Source organism: Macrobrachium nipponense, chromosome 16 (genome assembly GCF_015104395.2).
Source record: "Macrobrachium nipponense isolate FS-2020 chromosome 16, ASM1510439v2, whole genome shotgun sequence".
NCBI lineage: Eukaryota > Metazoa > Arthropoda > Malacostraca > Decapoda > Palaemonidae > Macrobrachium > Macrobrachium nipponense.
Genome location: NC_087209.1, coordinates 3,020,747 through 3,045,902, shown reverse-complemented (window position 1 = coordinate 3,045,902; position 25,156 = coordinate 3,020,747). Strand labels below are relative to the sequence as shown.

General features: G+C 34.5%; 1 protein-coding gene across 4 annotated transcripts in view; it reads right to left on the bottom strand.

The window, feature by feature from the left end:
• Positions 1–8,626: 8,626 nt before the first annotated feature.
• Positions 8,627–25,156, bottom strand: part of LOC135195521 (membrane-bound transcription factor site-1 protease-like) — a 169,844-nt gene continuing 153,314 nt past the window's right edge. For 3 of the 4 annotated variants that reach the window (XM_064221760.1, XM_064221759.1, XM_064221761.1), the window contains exons 8-16: positions 24,646–24,762; positions 23,746–23,883; positions 22,881–23,256; positions 22,150–22,712; positions 21,644–21,885; positions 19,736–20,016; positions 19,000–19,100; positions 17,678–17,817; positions 8,627–10,793 (exon numbers count right to left, since the gene is read on the bottom strand). In XM_064221760.1, coding sequence (XP_064077830.1) covers positions 10,609–10,793; positions 17,678–17,817; positions 19,000–19,100; positions 19,736–20,016; positions 21,644–21,885; positions 22,150–22,712; positions 22,881–23,256; positions 23,746–23,883; positions 24,646–24,762 — 2,143 coding nt within the window. In that variant the 3' untranslated portion in view covers positions 8,627–10,608. Of the gene's footprint in view, positions 10,794–14,518; positions 14,610–17,677; positions 17,818–18,999; positions 19,101–19,735; positions 20,017–21,643; positions 21,886–22,149; positions 22,713–22,880; positions 23,257–23,745; positions 23,884–24,645; positions 24,763–25,156 lie in introns of all 4 variants that reach the window. The other variant, XR_010310156.1, reaches the window with a different exon arrangement.

Sequence of the window (25,156 nt, the reverse complement as noted above, 5' to 3'; positions counted from 1 at the left end):
TTAGTATCAGTGTTTTACAGGCTTAAACATGACTAAACAAGTTGCTCTTTGCTGCACACTGTTTTTCCATACGAAAACATTTTATTGTTTCTTTAGCCACGGTTTATGAAAGGTGTGTTGTGGAGTAAACTCATATTTTAAAATTACTTTTTTTGTGCATTATTGGATGTATTAAAGGTCTTGATCTTTATATATATGAATCTAAATGTTGGGTGCAACAGTGTTTGATATGTCCCTCAAACTTTGTTGAAAATTTTAGGCGTATAAAAGGTTATGATAGAGCACAAAAAATTGTAAAGCTTTGCAAAGATTCCCAATGGTGTTAAATGGTAAATAATTAAGTCCCAAACAATAAGACAAAAAACTTTTGCCACTAACCGCCACTTTTTTTTTTTACAGTGAATATAATTGTCTGGACAACTATGAAAAAAAATATTAGCAATAGATGAAGATATCAGGTTTAAGAGTAATAACGAGCCATTATATCTTTTTATTTCAGATATAGGACTATATCAAGGTGCATGAAAATATATGTTACTAACCAATAACTGTTTAATGAAGCTAGTGAAGCGATAAAGAATGGATATATGCATAGTTTTCATGATGGTAAACTACATTATTTTCTACTTGGAAAGATTGAAAATATTATACGTGATGACACTATAGAAACAAATATTGTGATTAACTTTCTGAAAAACTTAGGAATTAAGTGGAGAACTGTTAACAGAACCAGAAAGTTATTTCTAAGTAAGTACCAAGGTTGGCTTGAAGCTAAAGTGTATCAAAACCCAGAAAATGAAACTCCGAAGAAATCTCGAGGACGACCTGAAACAGAGAAAACAAAACGAAGGAAAACTGCAGAGCTTGTTAGCATATCTCCTCATAGGCTCACATATGCTACATCAAGAGCTCTAAGAAAGAAGGGACAATCAAGAATGGCCAAATCTTTACCCCATTTCTACTGAAAACCAACGTACTTCATCAGAAAATATCACAGTGTTCTTTTTCTGCAAATGAAGCTCTGGCATTGATCTTAGACTGTGGCCTTTCAAAAAGAAGCTATCAAAATTTGAGGAATAAAACACTTGAGAAGAAATCGAAAGTTTTTCCTTCTTACAACAATGTTCGTTCTGCCAAAGAAGAGTGCTTACCTTCCCCTGAAAATTGGTTATTAACTGATTATTCTGCAGAAGTGACCTTACAAGATTTATTAGACCACACAACAAGGAGAATATTTGAATTAGTGTCTTTGAATGGAACAGATTTAGAAATAAAGCCGTTTAAGTTAATTTGTAAAGTTGGATTTGATGGTACAACTGGTCAAAGTGTTTACAAGCAGATTCGAAGTGATACCCAAGAACGAGATGTCATTTTCGAGTCCTGTTTATTTGTTACAGCTGAGTTGAAAGACAGAAGCTAATGAGAAAATTATCTTATGAAAAAATAAGAAGCCCTCATCACCATTTTTTTTTTTTTTTTTTGTAGACCTATAAGGTTAAAATTCATGAAGGAAATTTCACATGTTTTAGTGGAAGAAGAGCAATACTTAAAAATGCTATCCATATACTTAGACCAACTAAGTTAACGATGTTAGCGTCATTCATGATGTGAGCATTACAATGATTGATGGAAAAGTGGCATCCTCTTTATCCCTTGTCACCAACACAATGCAATGCTGTTCTTTGTGTGGGGCATCACCTAAGCTAATGAATGACATAGAGAAAGTTTCAAAGAGACCCCAGTCAAATAATGACATCATGTATGGACTATCAACATTACATGCCTGGATAAGATCTATAAAGAAATGGCAGGCAAGAACAAAAGAGGAAAAAGCAAAGGTTCAGCAACAAAAATCGAAAATACAAAAATCTTTTCGTGATAGGACAGGATTAGTGATTGATATGCCAAAACAGTCAGGCTTTGGGACGTCAAATGATGGAAATACGGCTAGAAGATTTTTTCAGCTTGCTGAAACATCAAGTGAAATTCTTGGAATTAAGATAGAATTGCTGAAGAATTTGCACATCATCTTGTGTACTTTATCATCTGGGTTTGATATAAATGTCACAGCGGTCAAATCCTTCTGCATCAATACCGCTAAAATTTACGTGGAAGAGTGCAATTGGTATTATATGCCTCAGAGTTTGCATAAAATTCTTATTCATGGAGGTTCAGTGATTGAACAGTTTAATCTGCCAATTGGACTTTACTCCGAAGAGGCCCAACAAGCCAAAAACAAAGACTTTAAGAAGTTCAGAGAGTCATTTTGCCGGAAAATATCCCGAAAAAAAAACTAATGAGGACTTCATGCGACGGTTTTTCTGCTCATCCGATCCCCTAATAACATCAATGAGAAATCAGACAAAAAACACATCTAAGAAAGATCTGCCAGATGAAGCTCGACTGCTCCTCATTACAGATCCTGAAATATCAAGTGAAGGACCATAAACATAATGAGACATGTAGTACCTTAACTGAAGATCATTTACGCGCTTCTCTAATATAAGCTAAATGGCTTTTCCTTTTAGCAATTATTCTGGCATTCCTTATCATCTTCAAATCATTCATTTTACTTGCTTTTACCTTATTTCAATGATGTAATCTCTTGAAAGGAAGTTTTTTTTTTGTATTTTTATGTTCTTTATTGGCTATTGTACAAAATATTATGATATTAGATTAGATTATAAAATTGTTGGCACATAGCGCCGGAGCCGAGGGGCACAATTATGATATTATTGCTTTAGTTTCCATGATTTCACTTTTTTCCCAAGAAAATAAGATTTACAGAATTGCCAAATTACAGAATATATGTGCTCAAAATCACAGATTTGTACTGATTTGATATAGTATTTTTTCCTTTTATAATGGTTTAGAATAATGTTAATCCCAAATAAACTTAGTTTTTTCACTGAAAGTATTATTGTCCCTTTAAGTCCCATTCTGGCCCACTGTGCACAGGCATCCAACGAGGATTTCCACAGGAATTATTACGCATGGATAACAGTCTAATTATCATATCTAAGTTTAATGTAAAATCTTATTGAGAGTTACTTGCTAAATCTAATACTGTAATTAACTTAATACAGTCCTATTTTATAACACTGAGCTGTGTTCACAAAATGTAAAACCCATAGGTTTTGATGCCACGGAATATTTTTCAGCTAAGAGAATATGTAGCTATAGTGCCTTGGTTTTCAAATGTGCTAAGGTTATTTCGTAGGTCTTATATTTCTCATTTGCGACCACATTACCTATTCCACTTTCGAAAGAACTTCCACATTGTACTGTGGCTTAGTTTTAATTGTTTTAGTCTAACAGTTTCTTTCCAATTCATGCTTTAAGCTATTGCACATTTCAATAGCTTTTTCTTATTTCCTCTGATATCTAGTTCTAATTTCACGCCATTAGGAGCGTCGGTGACCCTGATAGTTGTCATGCAAGATAACTCACAATCAATCAATCGCCATTAGGATATTTCTTCTGGACTTAATTTTTCAATTTTCTTAATAAGTATCGACATTTTTGAGGTTTAATATGTGGGACATTTTACCAATTCATCCGAGTTTCTCTCTCTCTCTCTTTTACGGACTTGCAAGTTCTAGCAGTTGATAATTAAAATTCTGTATGAAAATAAATCATGGTGCCGGATATTCTCTCTCGAAGTTAATATTCGAGTCAACAAATTTTTTTGCACTATTTAGGTTCCACCAACAACCTTGTACAAATGCACAAATTTACATAAAAGAATTGTTTTTTGTTCCCAGTTTTTGCCCCTAGACTTGATCTTTATACAAATAAAAACTCATTTTTCCATACACTGTCTAAGCAATGTATTCTCTTTTTATGTAAAGTATCATTTAGTGGTTCTCTTCCATTGGAATGCAAGGTAATACTACCCGTTCTTTGATATCCCGGTAATTCTAAAGAATAACTCCGCACGGACTGCAAGGAACGTAACCGCGAATACGACATCCACTAGGGATTGGGGCGTCCAATGTCTACAATACTGTGACGTCACGCGCCCTGGTCTCTCACACGCGGTTAGCCAAAACAACATACTATCCATAGTCGTAAGGTATTCTATAGGACTTGCTGTTTGCCCATATATCTTTTTATTCATTCATTCATTCTACCATTGATAATGCCAAGTAACTGCGCAGTATTTGGCTGTTCTAATACACGTGAAAAAAAATGAAAAACTCCAATATAAAATACCATCGTTTTCCAAACGAAAAGCCATACAAAGACCAGTGGGTACATGCCTGTTGTCGTGCTGACAAAATCAACGTCGTGTTCTCTGATGTTCCCCATTTAATCAAATTAGTAAGAAATAGTTTATTGACTGTTTTTTCCTTAATAATGAAGAGTGTATTTCAGCTTCTAGCATACGGGAAATACTTAGTAAAACCAAAACAGACTATGGGCTTGCATATAAGATCAATGGAATGCATTTAAATGTAACGGGTCAACAAAGACAGCGCATTAAATTAGCAGTGCAACTGGTGTCTACATCATGTGCCAATTCAGTAAAAATATTTAGGCGAAAGAAGACTGTTAAAGTGTCAAACTGCAGTGAAACGTCCGATTTTATTCTTTTAATAATGAATGATTGGGTCGACACCATGAATTCTTCATGCATTTATGGAGTTTTGTAAAAGCACTGCTTTTGGTATTGATGTAGAAAAACAAACAGGTAAATTAAATTGCTCAAGTTCATCGAGATCTTTAATGTTGTACACGGGAAAGCACTCATAGAGGGCAAACATCGTTTCAAAAAGCTTTGCTTTGAATTGAAAAAGTCTAATATTGACGTTCCTGACGATGTTATAGCTTTTTATGTAAAGATATCGGTATATTTTCGAATGAGATATCTTAATAATTTGATAAAGTATAGGACACGTCAAGGGCAACCATGCAGGGAGGCACTAAGAAAAAAGAAAAAAAAGTTTTAACTTAATAAAATATTTTCAAAATGCAAATGTTGTTTTATTTACATTCTTTTGACACTTGAAAGATCACATTATCAAAAACATTCTCTTCTAAAAAGATTCTTGACGGTGTGTTAGACCTATGTTCTTAATGGTTCTCACCACCGCGCTCCCTCAGATGACGTAGGTGCGCAGAAGAGGCTTAAAATTGGGACGCTGTCTGGCTGACCTGTTCTATCTGGACCCAGGATCCATACAGATGTATGGATCCTGTCTGGACCTATCTGGACCGTGGGGGCGTCCAATGTATTTCGGCGTGTTTAGTGCTGGCCCCTGGGGGTTAATTACAGTCGACCGCCCAAAAATAACGGTAAATTCTTAAAAGGCAACCCGAATACTATAGAAGCCTGTAGTATTTTCCAAAGAAATACCCGACGCGGAGTTATTACTTAGATTTACCGATAGGATCCAAATAAGAGAAAATGAAATGATTTGATATCATTGTCCGAGGCAGCTGGGTCCTGTAATGTAGTACCAGAGGCTTAGCTACTACCAGTTTCTGTCACAACTAGTAGTATACTCACTCGTGACTGGTTATCCAACTACTTTTGGGCTACCATTCCAAGAGCAAGACCAATCAAACATAAGTTTTACTTGCATATTATTAGGATCTCACAAAAACAGTACTCTGCTATTCTATGGAATGGAATCGAATATAGAATTTAGAGCACGGGCCAAGTACTGGGACCAATGAGGTCATTCAGCGCTGTAGCCTAAAGGAAATTGAGAGTAGATATGTATGAAAAGTGTAACGGAAAAATCTGCAGCTCCACAAAGAAATCATTAAGAGAGGTTGGATAGCAAGAGGGGAAAAAAAGGTACGGTAAAAGGAGTGATGGGGCCGAAGGGATGTTACAAAAAACCTTTAGTAGAGTAGATTCATATCAACTGTGTATCTGATGTCTAGTCACTCATAACTACCGTACTTTTCTCATTAACCTGCATTAGTTGTAAATAAGATTGAAGATAGATTCTTGATGCTATTAAGTTTGACAGTTCTAAATACTCACCTTATATTGATTGTACTGAATATAGAATTTTGGCCAAAGGCCAAGCACTGGGACCTATGAGGTAAATCAGCAATGAAATGAAAATTGACAAAAGGTTTGAAAGGTGCAATAGGAGGAAAACCTCCTATTGTTAGGAGAGGGTGGAAAGTATGGAGGAAGAAAGATGATATGAAGGAGGTACAGTAAAAGAAACGAAAGGGGCTACAGCTAGGGGTTGAAGGCACACTGCAAAGAGCCTTAAGTAATGCCTATAGTGCACTGACAGCGCTAACCCCCTACGTGGATGCTCACCTTCACCTTACATAATGAGTTTTTCAACATAAGAACAGTTCTACAGTAGCAAAGATGTAACATACTGTATACCACAGCCCACCTTTAAATCATCAAAGATGTGTGCTTTTTCGTTTTCTAAAATACACTCAACCGTGTCCAAGGTTAGTTTCCCATATAAACGCATATGAGCAACCAGTACCACTGTGTTCCCATGATTTAAAATATGGTCAAATCTACTCCAACATGATGCAGAAGTCACACAGTACAAAAAAAATAAAAGGTCAAGACTGCGAGCATCATCAATTATAAGTCTTAGCAGACTATTGAACTAACATCTTAATTCTCACAGTGCTGGCCAAAAGGATTTACTCACAATGTGTATATAAAATCTAATTTAATAAATTGAAACTCTAGCATGACAGGATAACCTGAAAATGGCAAAAATTGACAAAACTAAATTTAGGGATAAATTTCTCAAGCTTAATATTTCCTGTCGGTTGAAAACCAAACATCACATAAAATAGCTTAACAGTAACTATTATTCTGCATTACTGGGGCAATTAAGAGACAGATAATTCTCTATGTCATTTAATGAAGAATTCAATTCAAGTCTGTGAGGTTTAAGGAAAAAAAACTGTTCAAGTATTTTACAGACTCACTTGCTACTCTTCAAGTGAAGTGGAATGGAATGGAATATAAAATTTAGGCCAAGGGTTAGGACCTATGAGGTCATTCTGAAAGGGAAAGTGAGTGAAAATGTTTTAACGGTGTAACAGGAAGAAAACCTTGCAGTTGTACTTTGAAACAATTGTTAGGAGAGGGCAGAAAGGAAAATGGAAGAAAGGTAATATGAATAGAGGTACAGTAAAATGAATGAAATGGGTCAGAAGATAGCAACACCCCCCAAAAAAATGGTACTCTCTAGTGAAGTAGTAGTCCTTAATCGCCTCAATAAAAGTTCTAATGCAACAGCTGTTACTTTTTGCCCCAAGTTATATATATCTAGTGTGCCTAGCTCAATACACTAACAAAATTATTAATGGGTTTTCTCAGGCTCCTGCTATATCCTGTTATAGTGCTTCTTGCCTTTTACTCTACCTCTGTTCATAATTGCTTTCTTCCACCTACCTTTTTGCCCTCTCCCTTGGGTTTCTTCCCACCTAACTGTCAACCTCCCATAAATCAATATTGCCTTGGTATCCCACTTAATATAAAAACAACCCCTTTCCAAGTTGTGCCCTACAGGAATCTTGCATCCAGTGCACTATGCAAGTTAAAATATTTCATTAAAATAAAAACATTTTTAAGGGACAATGGTTAATGTAATATATATGCAAACCTTCCACAATGTTTGCAAGGCTATTATTAACTGTATTTTTAGCAATTACTATTACTCTATACTAGAGTAAACAGATCACTTCAATAACATTCTTATTCTCTCAGACATGCCCCAAAGATTTGTCCTTGCTCAAAAAACTATATTGGCAAGAAATTACTTGTGCAAACATGCTGAAAAAATGTAACAGTGACACAACTGATTATTGAGGAACAGAGAGCCAAGAGAAGGTAAGACAAAACAAAAGCCTTGCAAGGCATACCATAAGTGGTACTAAAGATGGCTTTGCAATTTTCCACAGGAAGTTGTAAGCTGCTCTACCTCTGCCTTTTCATCTAATTTGATTTTTTCCATCAAGCTGTTCCGGTTCTTAATCTGTTTTTACTCTTATTTAAGAGCAAATATTATCCATGAAGCGATTTTAAATCTAGAAATGTGACTTGGTGTTCTCCTTAAACTTAATAATAATACAGTATTAAGCATCGGTCATTAAAATCAGCAATGCTCTTGATCTCCGTTCATTATAAAAGACAAATAAACATTGCACAAACAGTCCAAGATCTCAAAATAGAAAAGAAGATAAGGAACAGTTGGCGTGAAATGCATTATTTATGAAAGCAGCAGAAGAACGGATAAAGACAAATTTAATAGGAATTCAGAAAAAAATGCAAAAGTTAAGAGGAGAGTGGATGAAACTTACCTCACGTCTAACCCTGTAATGGGAAGGTAACCGATTTAAAAAGCAGTTTCTGTTCACATTTGTACAGAGGTGGTAGGTGTAAAGCAGTTTTAATTCTATTGGGATTATATAAAAACCATTGATGATTAATAATTAGTTGTTCATTTGTTGCACTTGCTGGGATTATAGACCTTTAAAATAAAATTGAGGTCTCAGATTAGTACTTAACATGTTCCCCTTCAATAAAACTACATTAAGGGAAAAATTCTTTGTCATCAGGTTGGTCCCTCTGACTTTGGGAAATACAGAATACGAGATATGGAAAAGGTAAATTCTGCAGTAATGATAAAGCTGCACTTTATTCTACAAAATCCCATAACATATAAACAATCATATATACTTGTAGGTATAAACAACTTCTTTGGTTATAGTGAACTTAAAAGTAACCCAAAGAGAAGTAAATTTTCTTACTCAAAGTAATGAGACGACCTAGCATATCTATACAAAATAAATTATAAAATTATAAACTAAAAAATATGATTACAAAAACTGAAATATCTCTGAAATATACTTCCCACAGAAACAACAAGTATTTAATATGCTGATTAGAAATTGTTCAAAACAGTCAGTTACAAGGAAGTAAATGCAAATGAACTAGATCTATGCAGACATAGTTCATTTCAAATGTATGGGCAAACTTTACATAAAACAGCATAAATAAAACCCTACCCTGTATAGGGATAATGATTAAGCAAGCCTTACTCCAAATCCTAGAGCTATAAGATTTGAGCTAACGATAAATATCTAGAGAACATCCCTTTTATCACAAAAAGATGATTCAACATTATAAAGGAGCAACTAGAGTGCCTACCTCTCTCTCATTCCACTTTGCACATCTCCACATATTCCAAAAGTCAATATCACATACATGTTTATGAAAGACTAAGTATTTGCAGAATACAGCTTCAAATCTCCAACAGGATGTACCTGAATCTGAAGCATAATGCTACAACGAATTCTTCAATTAATACAATATTGCTAAGGGAAAAATATGCATTAATCCTCTCATTCCCTATTACTACATTATAAAAATCTATGTACACAAGATGTGAAACTTATGACATATATCTTTCCATGTGCTATGAAAAATACAAATAACACATAAAAAGAGTTTTAACGACCCATAGAATGACATCTTAAAGTTCCTATTCTATTGTTCCCTACAAAAATGAGAAAAAACACAATCACTGTAACATGAAATACCAAATCAAACATTCTAATAAAAACATAAAAACTTATTACATACTAAATTATACTTGACAGTGCTTCTACTGACACTACAAGTGTTGTACTTTTTTTTTTTTTTTACAAGAGGAGATTAAAAAAAATAACCATTTGCAAACTATGATACAGGATCAAGTATAAGCATTCACATCAATAGAAGTTCAGAGCACTAACTTACAACTCATGTATTTTCACACTAAGCTTTATTAATGTCGAGGATAAAAATCTAAAAGGGCACAATTAAGAGATATATGATGTACAAGAATAATCCTAAGAAGAAATAATTAAGGAACTAATAGCTGTATAAAAAACACACAATGAGAGAGAGAGAGAGGAGAGAGAGAGAGAGAGAGAGAGAGAGAGAGAGAGAGAGAGAGAGAGAGAGAGTTAAAAAAACATTCTCCAATTCATAACTACGGTATGTTCCGGATACTGTAATAGATAACAGCATAAACAAACTTTATCGTACCAGTTAAAAACATTCGGCACAGTTTCCAAGTGATGTTATTACTATATATGGTGTGAAAGTACCAAAGTGTATTACTGAGCTCTTACATGACTGAAACTACATACATAAGTCACTCGGTTACGGAGCAGACTGTTAAGTGTGTGATACGAACTATCCCAAACTAAGCTTGGTTTCAGCATACTGCAAACTACACCTGTAAAATGGTACCTAAAGAACTGAACATTAAAATAATAGATGAATTACATGGACATCAATACAAGACTAAAAATAATAGCTTTGTGTTACAAAACATCGACATAGCAATGATGAGGTATATATACGGTCACAATATAAGAAATCACAATCAAGAGCTAATGTCAAAACAAATACAGTATGGATACTTAAACACATTCCTCATAAATACCAGTATTGAAGTAAGTTACTCTCTTTATATGAAATAATTTGTGATAGTTTTGCATTGATATAAGATGGAAAATATAAATAGAAATTTCACAAAATCCATCTTAAATTTACTAGAAATCTTATTAACAAAAACTTTTATCATGTGTGCCTCTAAAGCCACGAGACATTTAGACGGATGGAAGCCTGCCATTGATAGCAGCCATGACCACCTTACGGAGCTTATTACGTCGACGTTTGGGGCGATGACGTGAACGATACCAATAGCACACCAAAAGTATAACTAGAGTTATGGAGAGGACTGCAAAAGCAGGCATTCTTTCAGAGCTATAAGAAAGCGATTCCAAAGCACCTCCTGAAAAAACAAAATATTTGAGTATGTATTAAGATTCCTTTTCATCTAAAAGGTTTTAAAATGTTACAATAAAATCTAATATGGCATTTCCCATTCTCATGAGCTCAAATAATGTATATAAAGGTAAAAAATTTTTTTTTATTTCAATTTAATATTTTCATATATTTTGACATAAGCAGCAGCAACATTCTGACAGAAAAATACTTTAGCTCTCTTGCTTGAATTGTATGGATTATAAAACTTGCATTTAAAGCCCTGTCTATAATAGACTTGAAAAACTATTCATATGGATTTCTAGCTATATCGCTGGCCACTCACTTTTCTAATGTGAATGGAAAAACAAAATCTTTTACCTTGACTCTGCACTGCAGACACAACATATAATTTGATCCTTTAAAAATCACACACAAAAGAAATATGGTACAGTACATACTTTTTACTGTATAGTATATAAACCTAGAACTGTACTATAATTACTGAATTTCCTACTTCTAAATCATACTGAGACATGGCCTCTGATTCTATGACAGATATTCTGTTTAGAAGAATGATTGATGAAATAAGACTGGGTGAGTTTTTCTACCTAGAGAGAAGTGAGACTAATGTACCATGTGATGACATCATTTAATGTTTCTTGATTGGTGTATAGATGCAATATTCATCCTGCATAAGTTTCCTCTATTCATTCATATGAAAGTAAGAAGTCTGTATAGCATACGCTACTCTAGTACATCTGTATCGCTGACAGGACATGAATCATGGTGTGACAATCAACATCTAAAAGACTTTGTCAATTTGAGAATACAGCACCAAAAAGATTATCAGGACTCAGATGGCTGAAAATAGTGAAAAATAATATACTGTAATGGCGATAACACAAGTTCCATTGGTAGATGAGATAAAAACAGAGGGAGGTGGGGATAGCTTGGACATGACTTTCATATCACTCCATGGAAAATAATATATGATAGTCTACTGGGCTCTTTCAGACACCAGAGGAGGTAGAAGACCAGACCTACTTGGGTAAGAACCATAACACAGAAGGCTGGAGGTAAACAGAGATTAACAGAAATTAAAGCAAAGGAAAGATGAGAAAGTTGGAATTTCAAAGAGGCCATTTGTGTTGAGTCTCATTTTCAGGAGACAAGTACTGATTCATAATGCTTCTCTGGCACAAGTAGACAAATTTTTAAAAATCACATTGCCTAGTCTTCCCATGTCACTTTTGCAATAACCCATTCTACCAACAGGCACACTGAAGTTCTGCTTATAGTTAGATTTTTTAAAATCAATTTGTTTCATTCAAAATCCAGTATATCCCAAACAGCAACTTTTAATTATATTCTGCACTACCTGTCATCTAGCAATCTATCGGAGCTAGATTTCAAGCCCTGAGTTGTTAGAAGTGAAAATTAGTTCTTGGGAAGAGGAAACTAAACTCAGAAATCTAACTGAGGGAACTGCAACTACAGTTATCTGAAGACACAAAAGCCAACAATTCCTAATTCAGTAAGGCACTGTGGCAAGTGATAAGGAAATTCTACATAAACATGATGTCCTGACAAGAAAAAAGGCAGCAAAAGATGAGGATGAAGATTCCCCAGAACCTAAATTCCTAAATGGCACAGGAAATACCTGTCATGCCATGGCTGCTGGGTTTAAAGCAAAAGATTCACATAGTAGTACCTGTAGGTAACATCTCTAAGATAGAAATCTGAAAAAAATTGTTAAACTTTAAGTACTAGACACAATAAGTAACTATTCAGCTATTTACCTGCAAATCAACCTTGACATAAATATGCACATAATGCATCTCTGACATTAACCTCTGAGTCAATTCTGCTTGCCTCATCAAAAACTCATCTCACTGAGAATTGGGAACAATGATTACAGCCAGTATTTTTAGCTAAAACAACTCAACTTGATCTATCCAAAATATGAATGATCCTCACAAAATGTTTCATAAGGGTATTTAAGAAATTGCAAGGTACACAGGACTCTTCATAGAATTGAATATAGAAATTAGGCCACAGGCCAAGTACTGGGACCTACGAGGTCATTCAGCGCTAAAACGGAAATCGACAGTAAAATGTTCGAAAGGTTTAGCAGAAGGAAAACCTTGTAGTTGCACTATGAATCAATTGTTAGGAGAGAGTGTAAAATAAGATGGAAGAAAGAGAATATGAAAGGAGGTACAGTAAAAGAAATGAAAGGGGTCTGCCTAAGGCATGCTGCAAATAACCTTATGTAATGCCTACAGTGCACTGATGGCATTAACCCCTACGGAGAGGACCTCTTCATGTAGTGTCAAAACACTAACAAATGTTTTACTCAAAGGAAATGGCTATGAAATAATATGTGATTAGTAATCACTTTTTATACCTATGTTTAATATATACCTACTCTTTCAAATACATACAGTAATACCAACTACTGAATCATATCTACATTTTCCATACCATCTAAATTTACCTGCCCAATTCAGTATTGTATGGGTCTCCAGGTAATATTAATCAAATTACAAAGGTGATCTCAAGCTTTTATACTATCATATATCTTTCTCCTTTACTATTCCAATCAGCCTTGAACAGAGATTTCATTTAAAATACTTATACTACTTATGGGGTCATGTTCTCTGAATATTTATAAAGCACCAAGTACTGGGCAGAAATATCATTTGAGTTGAAATCAAACCTTCCAGTAATGTATAACCAATATTGACATGATAATTATTCTGGTGAAAGAATGGGCCTCTTAATGTTATATTATTAATTCTATAACAGACTTCACATTTTAAGAATGCAGTCAATTGTACTTCAGCTACAGTAGCAAAAGTATCACAGATGAATAACCAATACAACAACATTGGACTATGTATATCCTACATTTCTGACATAAAACTCCTGTTGGTTATTATAAATGGAAATGTAGAAAACTTGAAAAAATCACATAATCTGACAGCTTACAATCCTAAAAGTCATCAAGAGAATAAATTAAAAATGAAAAAATTCACAATTAAGTCAGAACATTTAATTCATTCATGCTACTACACACACATGCAAAAGAAACTTTACAACAAAGTGCATAGGGTGACATAAAGAACGTACGCATGCTCATCACAATAAGGAAAAATTAGAGATACATGCACTTCATTACCATAATCAAAATGAGAAGTAATTAAAATAATGTCAAGTTTAGTTTCCAAGTCAAGTTACAAGGTTCTAAAAAATTATAATTCTACAACTACTTTTGAATATTATGTAGAAGTATGCCAAGTCACCATCCATCCTGAGCAATGAACTAAGAAATAATAATCTTACATACGTACATCACTTGTCATCATTTTACTGATATCAACTACCCGAACAGAACGGATATGTGGCACAGGAATGCATATGGCATGTACATTATACAAAAATTTTTGAAGTGAAGCCCCTTTTAAACATGATAATTATTACAGTCTTTGTGGCATGGTTTTGTGCAAACATTCATTATGGCTCAATCAAGCGTCACTAGTATAACATTCCTGTATTCAATTTCTGCCATTAAGTACTGATCAAATCAGATACAAACATAAACAATCTTTGCACTTACAACAAAGAGACCTTATCCCTTTTTTGTGATACCCAATAATTTAAAAGAATCAAGAGTTATCATTTCATTCTCTTGTTTCTCAGAAAAGTTTTCGAGGTACATTAACATGTGCACCTTAATGCTCAACTCACCTGTTCACACAAGATACCGAACAGTCAGCAATTTCTTAGAGCAAATACAAAACACGTCACAAACTCGTGTGTATCGAGCCATCGGCACTTTCTGTAATGCACATCACAAGAATGTCTTATAATTACACGCTTTAAGCAGCTGGTGAATGGACTAATGTTACTCTCATCTTCTGTGGCATAGAACCTCAACAATGGAACACCTTTAGGTTCTTAATAGTGCAATGCAATTGAAAACTACTTCCTTGTGCATTAGTAAAAAAAAAAAATTCCACAAAGGTGGTTGGGACAAATAACATAAAATTGTTAATGCTGCCAAAATACTTGTTCTTTGCAACAATATAATTGTAAATATTCATGCCACTCAAAGACTGATTATTTGTGTATTAGGTACACACTGCAAGTGACACTTTCCGAGTGGAAAGCAGTAAGGTCTTTATGAGACTAGCAAGGCAGAAAAATAAAATAGCCATGTGATCAACAAAGGAAAACAGAAGAGGTACAAATACTCCCAAATGAAAGAAATTTCCAGCAGGATTTTCAAGTTGCTTTAAGTAAATGTTTAACTATGCTATTTACCATAACAGTTAATGAAAATTCAGAAAATCAATAACTATGTGCATGGGCATGCACTTGAGAATCTCCGTATCCCATCCCTCAAAAGCGACCAGCAGATGAGACAGTAATAGGAAATTCATTCAGTTACTAAATTTGAAATGAACCATGCTACGCTTAAGACACAGCCCAATTACATATCAGCCCCAAGTCAACTGCATAACATTATCAAACATGATAATAAAATACTAATTGAATAAAATGATAAGAAGAATCAAATAATTAATTGAGAAACACTTTTCAAGTCTCTAAAATGAGTTAAATCTTCTGTAAGGACCTTCATTCCTAAAGGACACTACTATCTGAACTCCAATAAGGACTGCAGTTTACACACACAACAAACCAACAGCTAATTATCAATTAGGCAAAGCCATCATGGAAGACATAAGTGCAAGTCATAATCTATACAATTAAAGTAATTAAAGTGTAGACTTACTGATAAAGTCTTTCTCATTCAGTCCTACATATAATAAAATTTTATAAAAAGTAAATCTGATGGCATTAAAATTACAGACATCAATAACTTCCACCCTTTACACATTTTTTCTCAGACTATTGTATTCTTTCATCTACAAATATAATTTTTCCTTACAGTTCAAGAAAATGAAGGTGTATTTTCATTAAAGTTAGCAAACAAAGTATGTAATTTTGTATCGAACAAAATTAAATTTTTCATTACAAACCAATTATTTACAGTAACCCATATTTGTGATCTTCATGAATCTTTGACACTTCATTCCCAATTTAAAAGATGAAGAGCTAAGAAATTGCCCTTGATGACAGGGGGACTATTTTGTTTTACTTTGTAGGAGGAATTGATGCAAATGTCTGCTTATTTTTGCAATGGAGACTCAAAGATCATGTAATGGATTTTTTTTTTGGCACTCGCTGAATAAGTTTTGCATGGCAACTAGGAAACAAAATAATTTTTATTTTATAGTATGATCAATGAACTTTCATCTAAATGGAAGTGTTGCTCTAGCTATAGAAACATCTACAGAGGTTTAAGATTCATCTAAGGAATTTTTTTTCCACTCTTTTGGAGAAAAAAAAGTTCTCAAAATTTCAAAAGCATGAGAGGGGTGCTGCAAATTCTCATCTCACAGGATTTTAGAACTTCCTCCTGAAAGAATCGTTAGTCTACTTGCAATAACGACAAAATTACAGCAGCTCAAGAACAAAAACTACAAAATAATTCTCACAAGCTTAAAGGAAAGTCAATTAAATAACTGTATGCAGAAGAATTCAACACTAAATATTCAAATGATTAGGAGGAACTCAGCTAATTGCCTTAACAGCCCTGAGGCAGAAGAGCGTCATACAGAAACTAACTTTCAAATTAGACAACCAGCTTACCCCTTTTTAAATACTAATGGTAGCAACTGAAGTCTTACTGTTATCATCCACACCCTACAAAAGATCATTAGTTCAAATATATGTCAAATAAAATCAAATTAGTTGAGATGTTTGTTATCAGTGCTAATTTGAAATGAACTAGAATGACACTTATTAATTGTTGACTTAATGAAGGCCATAATAAAATACAAATAACACTAGGAAAATGGAAAACATCATCTTGACCATAATATGTATTTTTTTTTAAATCAACTACAGCATATTTTTTTCAAAATAAAATTCCACCCAATATGGAGATGCAAGACAGCGTAATCCACACCTGTTAAAGGATTTTTGTCTAAGAATAAAAAGCTTGTTATTACACATTTAGTTAAAGAAATGAGACTCCTAAATTCCTGGAATCTATGGATTTGTGTGGGGCATGGGTGGTGCTGCTAGCCAGTCCGCAGATTATCTTCTTTTGAAATGGGAATGAAGTGTCTGGTATTCATGAAGATTTTTCTCAAGAAGATTTGTTGTCAGTGAAGTCTAATGAGAAGAATATTAATGCTTTAAATTTCTTAAACATTTCTACTATTACCACACCTATATACCAAACTCATCAACTAAAGGTATGCATTTTAACCACTTCAAACAGTCATCTCATTATCACTCTTCCTTATTTAACAGTTTAATTACAGAATTAAAATACAACACATCATTAAAGGATGTCCTCAGTTATGCAAAAGAACCCACTCAAAAAGAAAAACAAAGATAAAGATATATATATATATATATATACACACACACATAAAAAAACCATTATACGAGTGTGCTGAACACCAGTCAATCTTACTATGCCATCAGTACCACACTTTACTGTACATACCTTTACAAAGGAGACAATTTTCAAGGTTTAGAAATGTCAAATATCTTTAAAACTTGCCCATGATACAACAAAAGACCATTACATATCCTTAACAAGTAGTAATGGCTAATCTACATACCAAACTAACTACTAAGAGGCAAGGCTACTTCTAGGAAAATAGGCCAACTATTAAGGACTTTATAACACATCAGCTTGTGCAATGAATTTACAAAGTGAGGATAAATAATATATATTACAAATTTAAGGAATGCCAAATTCAAACAATGGAAGTCCTCACAAATACATGAAAAATGTGCAGCTTTACACAGTCAAGTCAACCATACCCGAATCAGCTGGATCTTCCCCACGACTATTTGAGTGACCATCCAGTGGCAAGGGTTGAACATCCACAGGTGCTACCTTCACCACTCCAGCCATATGCTCTGGCTGAGACAGCAGCTTCAGTCCCACATGTATATTTAAGCTGCAAAATATTTCACCATTAGCTGTCCAACTTCTTTAATTTTACCTTTCTCCAATTTTCATCTTTTACACCTGGGTATACAATCATTCTAAAAAAATCTTGGGGAAAAATATTTATATTAAGTCAAAGATCACAGGGCTTGCTGATAGGCTTGCCAAAAACACCTTAAGAGATGCATAAAATTAATGCAATGTAAAAAACAAAAAATCTCACAAAACTGATAAATAAAGGCTATAAAAAACAACCTGGATAGTAGATTATGTCACCCTAGCACAGTACACCAGAAATTTTTGGAATGAAAACTATAAAGAGGAAATAAATTTACACAACAGCAATAGCCTCCAGTTTTACAAGTAACAAGGCGCGACCTGAACTCCAGCTTACTCGAAACATGAGCAACATTTTCCCACTCATGCATAAGTTGTAATCATTATATTCCTAACCTTTAACATGAATTAAAATGTGCTAAAATCTACCGTCAAAAAGGCTTGTTTCAAAAATTAAAATTGAAATACACTATATTTTATTATAAATAATTTTTCTGTTGCTTGGCATACATATCAATTTTTTACATTTTCAATTCAATAAATAAATTATAAATATCCCATCCTAAAATTCCTGTATCTTAAACTTAATGCAAAACACCTTTTTCAGAACTTTTTAGGCTCTTCTATAGATAGACATTACCTAACACCCCCCCTCAACACACACAAAAAAAGAAGAACAAAAGTAGTTTGTAGGCTTACTTCTCGAGTAAGGGAAAATGACAATAATGATTGATTGATTTGTTAGTTCTTACTGGCATCGCAACGACGAGGTTATTGACACCGGACAATGATGAATGTCAAAAATGTGAAAGCAGTGAATAACTTGAACAGTAGCTAAATTTGAGATTTACTAACTTAATCTGGAAAATTCTATTCCTTCTAAACTAAGATAGAAATTTTGAGAAAATGGGTCTACACAACTGCAGAAAAGCACATCTTTGTCCTAGTTTTTCACAAAATTATCTCCAAGTGCTAAATGTATATTGGCACTGAACCCCTAGTCCAAACTAAAAGTTTACTCTTGTACTCATCAGCCTAAACAGATTAAGTTAATTAATTAAAATGACACTCCCCACAGCATTTTAGAATGACAGGAAATCTTCCAAAAAAAAGCATAAAATTAAACTGTACTTACTTTTTATTTGAGACATTTAAGGGCTGTGGCATAACTGGTTTCAGCACGGGGCACTCAGGTAACGGCCTCATCTGCTCCATGCCCAGTGTATGCTCAACCACCTGTTGGATGGGCAACTGCATAAGGATTTAATGGGAAAACATGCAAAGGAATAACTCAAGGCCGACACTTAGTTTGACATGAAAATATGAGGGAGGGGACTTTTAGATGCAAGTGGGGAATTGGGGGAAGAAGCCTGACACAGGCGCACCGTTCAGCACCCAAAGTGCCACTCATCACCTGGTAAGGCATCAGAGAAGAAATTAATGCATATACGCATACTTTGTGAAGTTTATCACCCTATACTTTTCAGGTCTGTAGGCATTCATATATGGCGTGTTAACTCCTAAAGGAACAAACATTTGAAATTTACCTTGAAAATTGCTGAAATCAGAGCACAATCAACAAAATATATACTGTATTTGCAAAAGATTGATTAGGGAATCCAGAATGCAAAATCACTAATTGTACAAAACCATATTTTATCTCTATAAATACTTCTCATCTTAACCTGATTTACCTTTGTTTAGCATTGTCTGTGTGATATAAAACATATGTGCTGAGAGAGAGAGAGAGAGAGAGAGAGAGAGAGAGAGAGAGAGAGAGAGAGAGAGAGAGAGAGAGAGAGAGAGAGAGAGAGAGAGAGAGAATTTTTAACTTATATATGGAATGAATATTGACCATGAATATACTATACCTTAGAGTGCTTATGCAAATTACTGTTCTCCATTTTTGTTGGAAGATCTGTTGTAGGAGGAACAGGAGCACCTGCACTAGATGAAAACACCCCTGGTAAGTGTCCCGTCATTGTGAATTCCAGTAAAGCATCCAACATCCAAAAGCAATCTTTCTGAAGGTGACTGTTATCTAGACAATTTGAATCCCCATAAACTACTAAACGTCCAGACTGTTGAAAACTGATATCATTAGAGTCTTCACCATTTCCTTTTGTCTGCAGCAATCCCAAGATGGGCACATCTGTAAAACAGTAAAATCACGTAAATACCGTTGACACTGCTATTTCTTCTGCTTTAAAAAGTGCATCAGCCCTTCCCTGAACTTCGATGTATATCATAACTACCAGACCTACAGACCACCAAACACATTAGTACATAGCTCAGTTATTTTTTAATTTTTTAATGACAAAGTTGCTCAAATACTACTACTACTATATACATCTTAGAATTAGATTTATGGGATTAAATAAATGAATTTTTCAGTCAAAAACTTTTTTTAAATAAATACCCAACAATTAAAGCACAAACTTCCTTTGTCATAAATTTTCCCAGACTAAAATTCTTCTAAGGAAGAAGGGTAGTAAGCTGTGTGTGAGTAGTGCACATGAAAAGAAGTCAGACTGCCTTATTCTTCGTTTATTAACTTCTGACAAGAAGACTAAGTCAGACTGGCTTATTCTTTGTTTATTAACTTCTGACAAGAAGACTAAGTCAGACTGGCTTATTCTTTGTTTATTAACTTCTGACAAGAAGACCAAGTCTCTGAATAAAATTTGTAAAGTCCAAGACTGATAACTGAGAGATAAGACAAGACTGAAGCATTAGATTACATACACATTTTTTTTTATAACATAATCTATATGTAGTAGCTGTAGATTCTGACCAAAACTACATTAATAGAGTAGCTGCAGCATGTCTTATATGCAGAGTTTGCTACATTACTTGCAAATAGGAACTTCCCAGTAGTGGAGAGAGCAAATACTTACTATATGGGGACATACAAAGTAAAAAGGAGGAAAATAGAATTTTGAAAACATGTGGCCATGTTCTGAGTGTAGTGGGGAGATCATATCACAAATGAGGAATTGGAGTTACTGTATCACGAGACAGGAAAAATTCTGGGATCTCAAAGATTAAGATAATGTGGAAATGAGGTGAGAACGGATCAGGAATATTTGGTCAGATAAACAGGGAAGTAGAAAGATAAAATAATATATAAGAAGGTCCAGGAAATCATGGAGAAAGGGAATACACGAAGACCTAGACCTAGTGGAAATCTACGTAAAAAGAGAACAAGACAAAGAGAAGACAGGAGATTACTTCTTTCAAATCTAATATTATATAGGGAGAAGAGGCCATAAAAATGATCATGATGATGAGCCTCCAGAGATGTCCACATGGGAGGTGAAAACTAACCTATTATGTGTAAAACACAAGCAAACTGCCCAAAAGTTCATTTTAATAGCATGCCATAAGAGGAGAAAAGAGAGAAGTTAAGAATGATTGGTTTAATTGCCCAGAACCTTCTCCAGAAACAGGAACCAACTGTCCTAATACTCTTTATAAAGCAGAAAACACTGAAGTACTACTTTATTTCAGGATTCTCTTTAACAAAATTCCCAAAATTTCTTTCCACTTCATCTACACTTTTATTGCTGTTATTTTTATTGCCCTCTCATTACTTGGTTCACAACCCTATGTGTTCCAAGGTAACAGAAATGTTCTACCTCTTACAAGACCTGACCTTACACCACAACATTTCAAGTGCTCTTTCTTTAATTAAGTTTGGGGATAAGCAATTTCCTGTATATTCATAAGCAATTCCCTTTACAATATGTTGATCAAACAAATAACAGATAGTTTGTTACCTGGTACACTTTCTGTTTCAGCTTCTAGCATCTCCTTTCCCTGGTCATTTAAAGTTTTACGCACTACAGTGCCTTCTGCAGGAAACTGGGCAAGTGATGTCCCTGTAGCATAGTACATATCATGGTCACCCAAGTTAAAGTCTCCCTCATACACTCCATCACCAAGGGCAACACCCCAAGAAGCTAGTAAATAGTTCAGTGCTGGAATGTTGCTCCCTCCTGTGACTGGCATCCAAAGCTGTCTGCAAATCAAAAACAAAAGTATCTTAACTTTCATTCATAATTCTGGTTGAACCTTATTATCATTGGTGATTATTTTCAGCACATCATTTCCAAACCACAATAATAATGTTGAAATGACACAAAAATACTCCTGTTTGTAAACAACACCTTTGAAGTGTATATTTTACATGCAATTTTCTTTTCAGTGCCCTGAATGTATCAGTTAAATAACATTACAAATCAAAATTTACAAACTATTACAATACTCTTGGATAAATGCTTACTTTGTATTCTCATCAAAGAACTTTACTTTTCTCATGATGCTGACATTGTACCAGTCAGCAAACACAATCACAGAGAGTCCTTTCTCAACATCTTGACGTAACTTTGTTACTTCCTCTGGAAAATATTCTTCTTCAGGATCAACAACCATAAGTGTTCCATACTTTGAGGCATCAAAACAAGTAAATGGTGAACCAAGAACTTCAACATAATAGCCACTGTTACGAAGATGTTGGTACATATCTTTAAAGTTTGTGTGAATATGGTCAGCATTCCAATCCAATGGGTCATTAGTCATACGCAGATTATCCCTTGGGAAGTAGCCTGGTGGGTAACGGAGATTGTGAAACTGATCCCATAAAACTCGTTTGTTTCTTGGAGGCGTTGGGATCATCTTTGCCTTCACAGGGAGTTTGACGTGAGACGTTCTAGGTTGGGTCTCTCCTTCTTCAGGGGGTGACTCTATAGTAACAGATATGTGACCTCTAGCAAACCCTTCCCAATCTTTTCCACTTTCAGCAACAGTGATCCAAACAGCAAGATGCCCTGACCATGGCCAAAGTACCTGTAACATATACTCACTTAACAGCAATTCAAGAGACTTCAATACTGTACCCCTGAATTAAAACTAAAATTATACATTCCTTATCAATTTTACTATACTTGAGCCTAAATAACTGAGATACAAGAACACGAAAATCTCTATAATGAACACTATCTTCAACAAAATTACCTCTGAATAAGTGAAAGCAATGTTGAGATGATGTCCATACTGAGGAGTATATGGATGCCAGATAGGTTTTTCCACAATTCTACCTGACACCCCCATACCATTCAAGATTGTCACATTCACTATAGTTGGCATAGCACCATAGTACAATGGCTGAGTACAATAGGGCCACATATACTGGCATTCTGTCAAGTCGATGTATGTTGGGCTGAGAGATGCCTGGGGCTTATACTTGGAGAGAACTTGATAGGCTTTAACAAGGTCAAGTTTTCCATGGCCTTGTTCAAACATATTAACACCTGGAAGTCTACGTGCTGATGCCATCAGCGCTTGCTTCATACTGGCTGGATTGATAATACCTCCACGGTGAAGGACACCACTGAAATAATCAGTATTTAATAAAAATAAGATCCTTTAGCCACCCATTTCATGCTGAGGATATTTATTAAATTCTGAATATAAAATGTTCACACAAATAAAAATCATCATTATTACTTTTACTATGACAGTAATTCATTATACCACTACCTATTACATACTATTCAAAGTTTGAGGCTTAGTTAATATAGTACATTTGGTTAGCATTATTTGCCTTTTATGTCTATACATATATCAATTGCTTTTTATGCTTATAATATCAATTATGTACAAATTATGAGTTACACATAAGATCTGCTACTCTATTATATTTTCTCTATGATGTATTGCCTATAGCATCATAAATGGGGTTTAAGGTGTTTTTACCACCATATATTTTCAGCAAATGTTAGTGGGTTAAGTCCTAACCATTCACTCAAGTTGAGGGGTCACCGCTCATCTAGTATCACTACCAAGCTTTTTTTTTCCAATATTTCACAAAAATTCTTACCTGGCAAGCAGGGTAACTGCTCCAGCCACAACTGGAGAAGCAACTGATGTCCCTGAGAGTTGACGACATTTCCCCTCCATACTTGAACCTTGGACTAAAGATCCGTATGTGACAATGTCTGGCTTAACACGTCCATACCTAAATTAATAAAAAATACATTTAATGAACCTTTCACACTTGCAAGCTAACTCAAAGATTGCAGGAATAATTTCTGTTAATAAAAGTTTAAATAATACTTCAACTGATCAATGCTTATTCTATGAAAAAAAAATTGCACCCAAAAATTCCATGTTACAAAGCAAATCTCTATTATACAGTTTTACCATAATGCATGAGACTGCAAAACCCCCTAGTGCTGAAGATAGTGTCACTATCTATCATCTTCAATCTTCCTGGAAACCAAAATCCTACTTTGTTTACTTCGTTTGTCAATCGTTCATCTTCCAATGCTTATTGTCCAGTTGATTGCTGGGCAAGTGAAAGCAACTGTTGCCAATGAGCCCATAAAAATAAAGAATTCTGATAATCAATAAGCCTTGGTTTAACATGTGTTGGCAGGATACCATCAAATCATTATAAAATTATTTATTTCAACTTTTATATGTTTGGATTCTTTCTTCTCCTCTGACTAGTTCACTTTCTGCTTAAAATCCCATGGGTCTTCCCCTCTTTCCTTTTTCCAAATATATTATTTTTTGGAAGAGGATGAAACTCTCTTTCCTTTTTCCAAATATATTATTTTTTGGAAGAGGATGAAACTCCACAAGATAAAAAATATCACATACAGTATCTATATTCTGGTCACATGCAGGCAATATAATGTTTGGAATGATTATATCTCTAACATGTCCTTAATGCTCCAAATTCAATGTTAAGGAAAGAAAATAAAAGACCACACACCCTTGAGGCAACTCCCAAGTTGTCATTCCACGAGATGAAAACCGAGCAATCTGGTCTTCAAAATTTATTCCACCAACACCAATGACATCCATCTGATCTGCAGGATTATTCAGTGTTCTGAAAAATGAAAATAATTTATTCAATATAAAAGGACAAGACCCTGGAAATGTAAAATACAGTATATTTCTGACCCACACTCAGCTTTTCATGTTTTACCCCTAAACTATAGTTTGTTTCATCCAAACCCATTCCATACAATGTATGTAGCCCATTTCATGTGTCCAAGAAATCACATCCTTCAAAAAAAAAAAAAAAAAAAAAAAAAAAAAAAAAAAAAAAAAAAAAAAAAAAAAAAAAAGATTTGACAGTAGCAGCTGACAAGGCACACGAACCCTCAAGTCCCTAGTGGTTAACTGTCTCACTTCTTGTGTATCTTTCCCATTTGGTTTTTCTCAAGACCAGGGCAAAATAATAATACAGCAAAGCCCCATGTAGGGTTGTGTAACTGAAG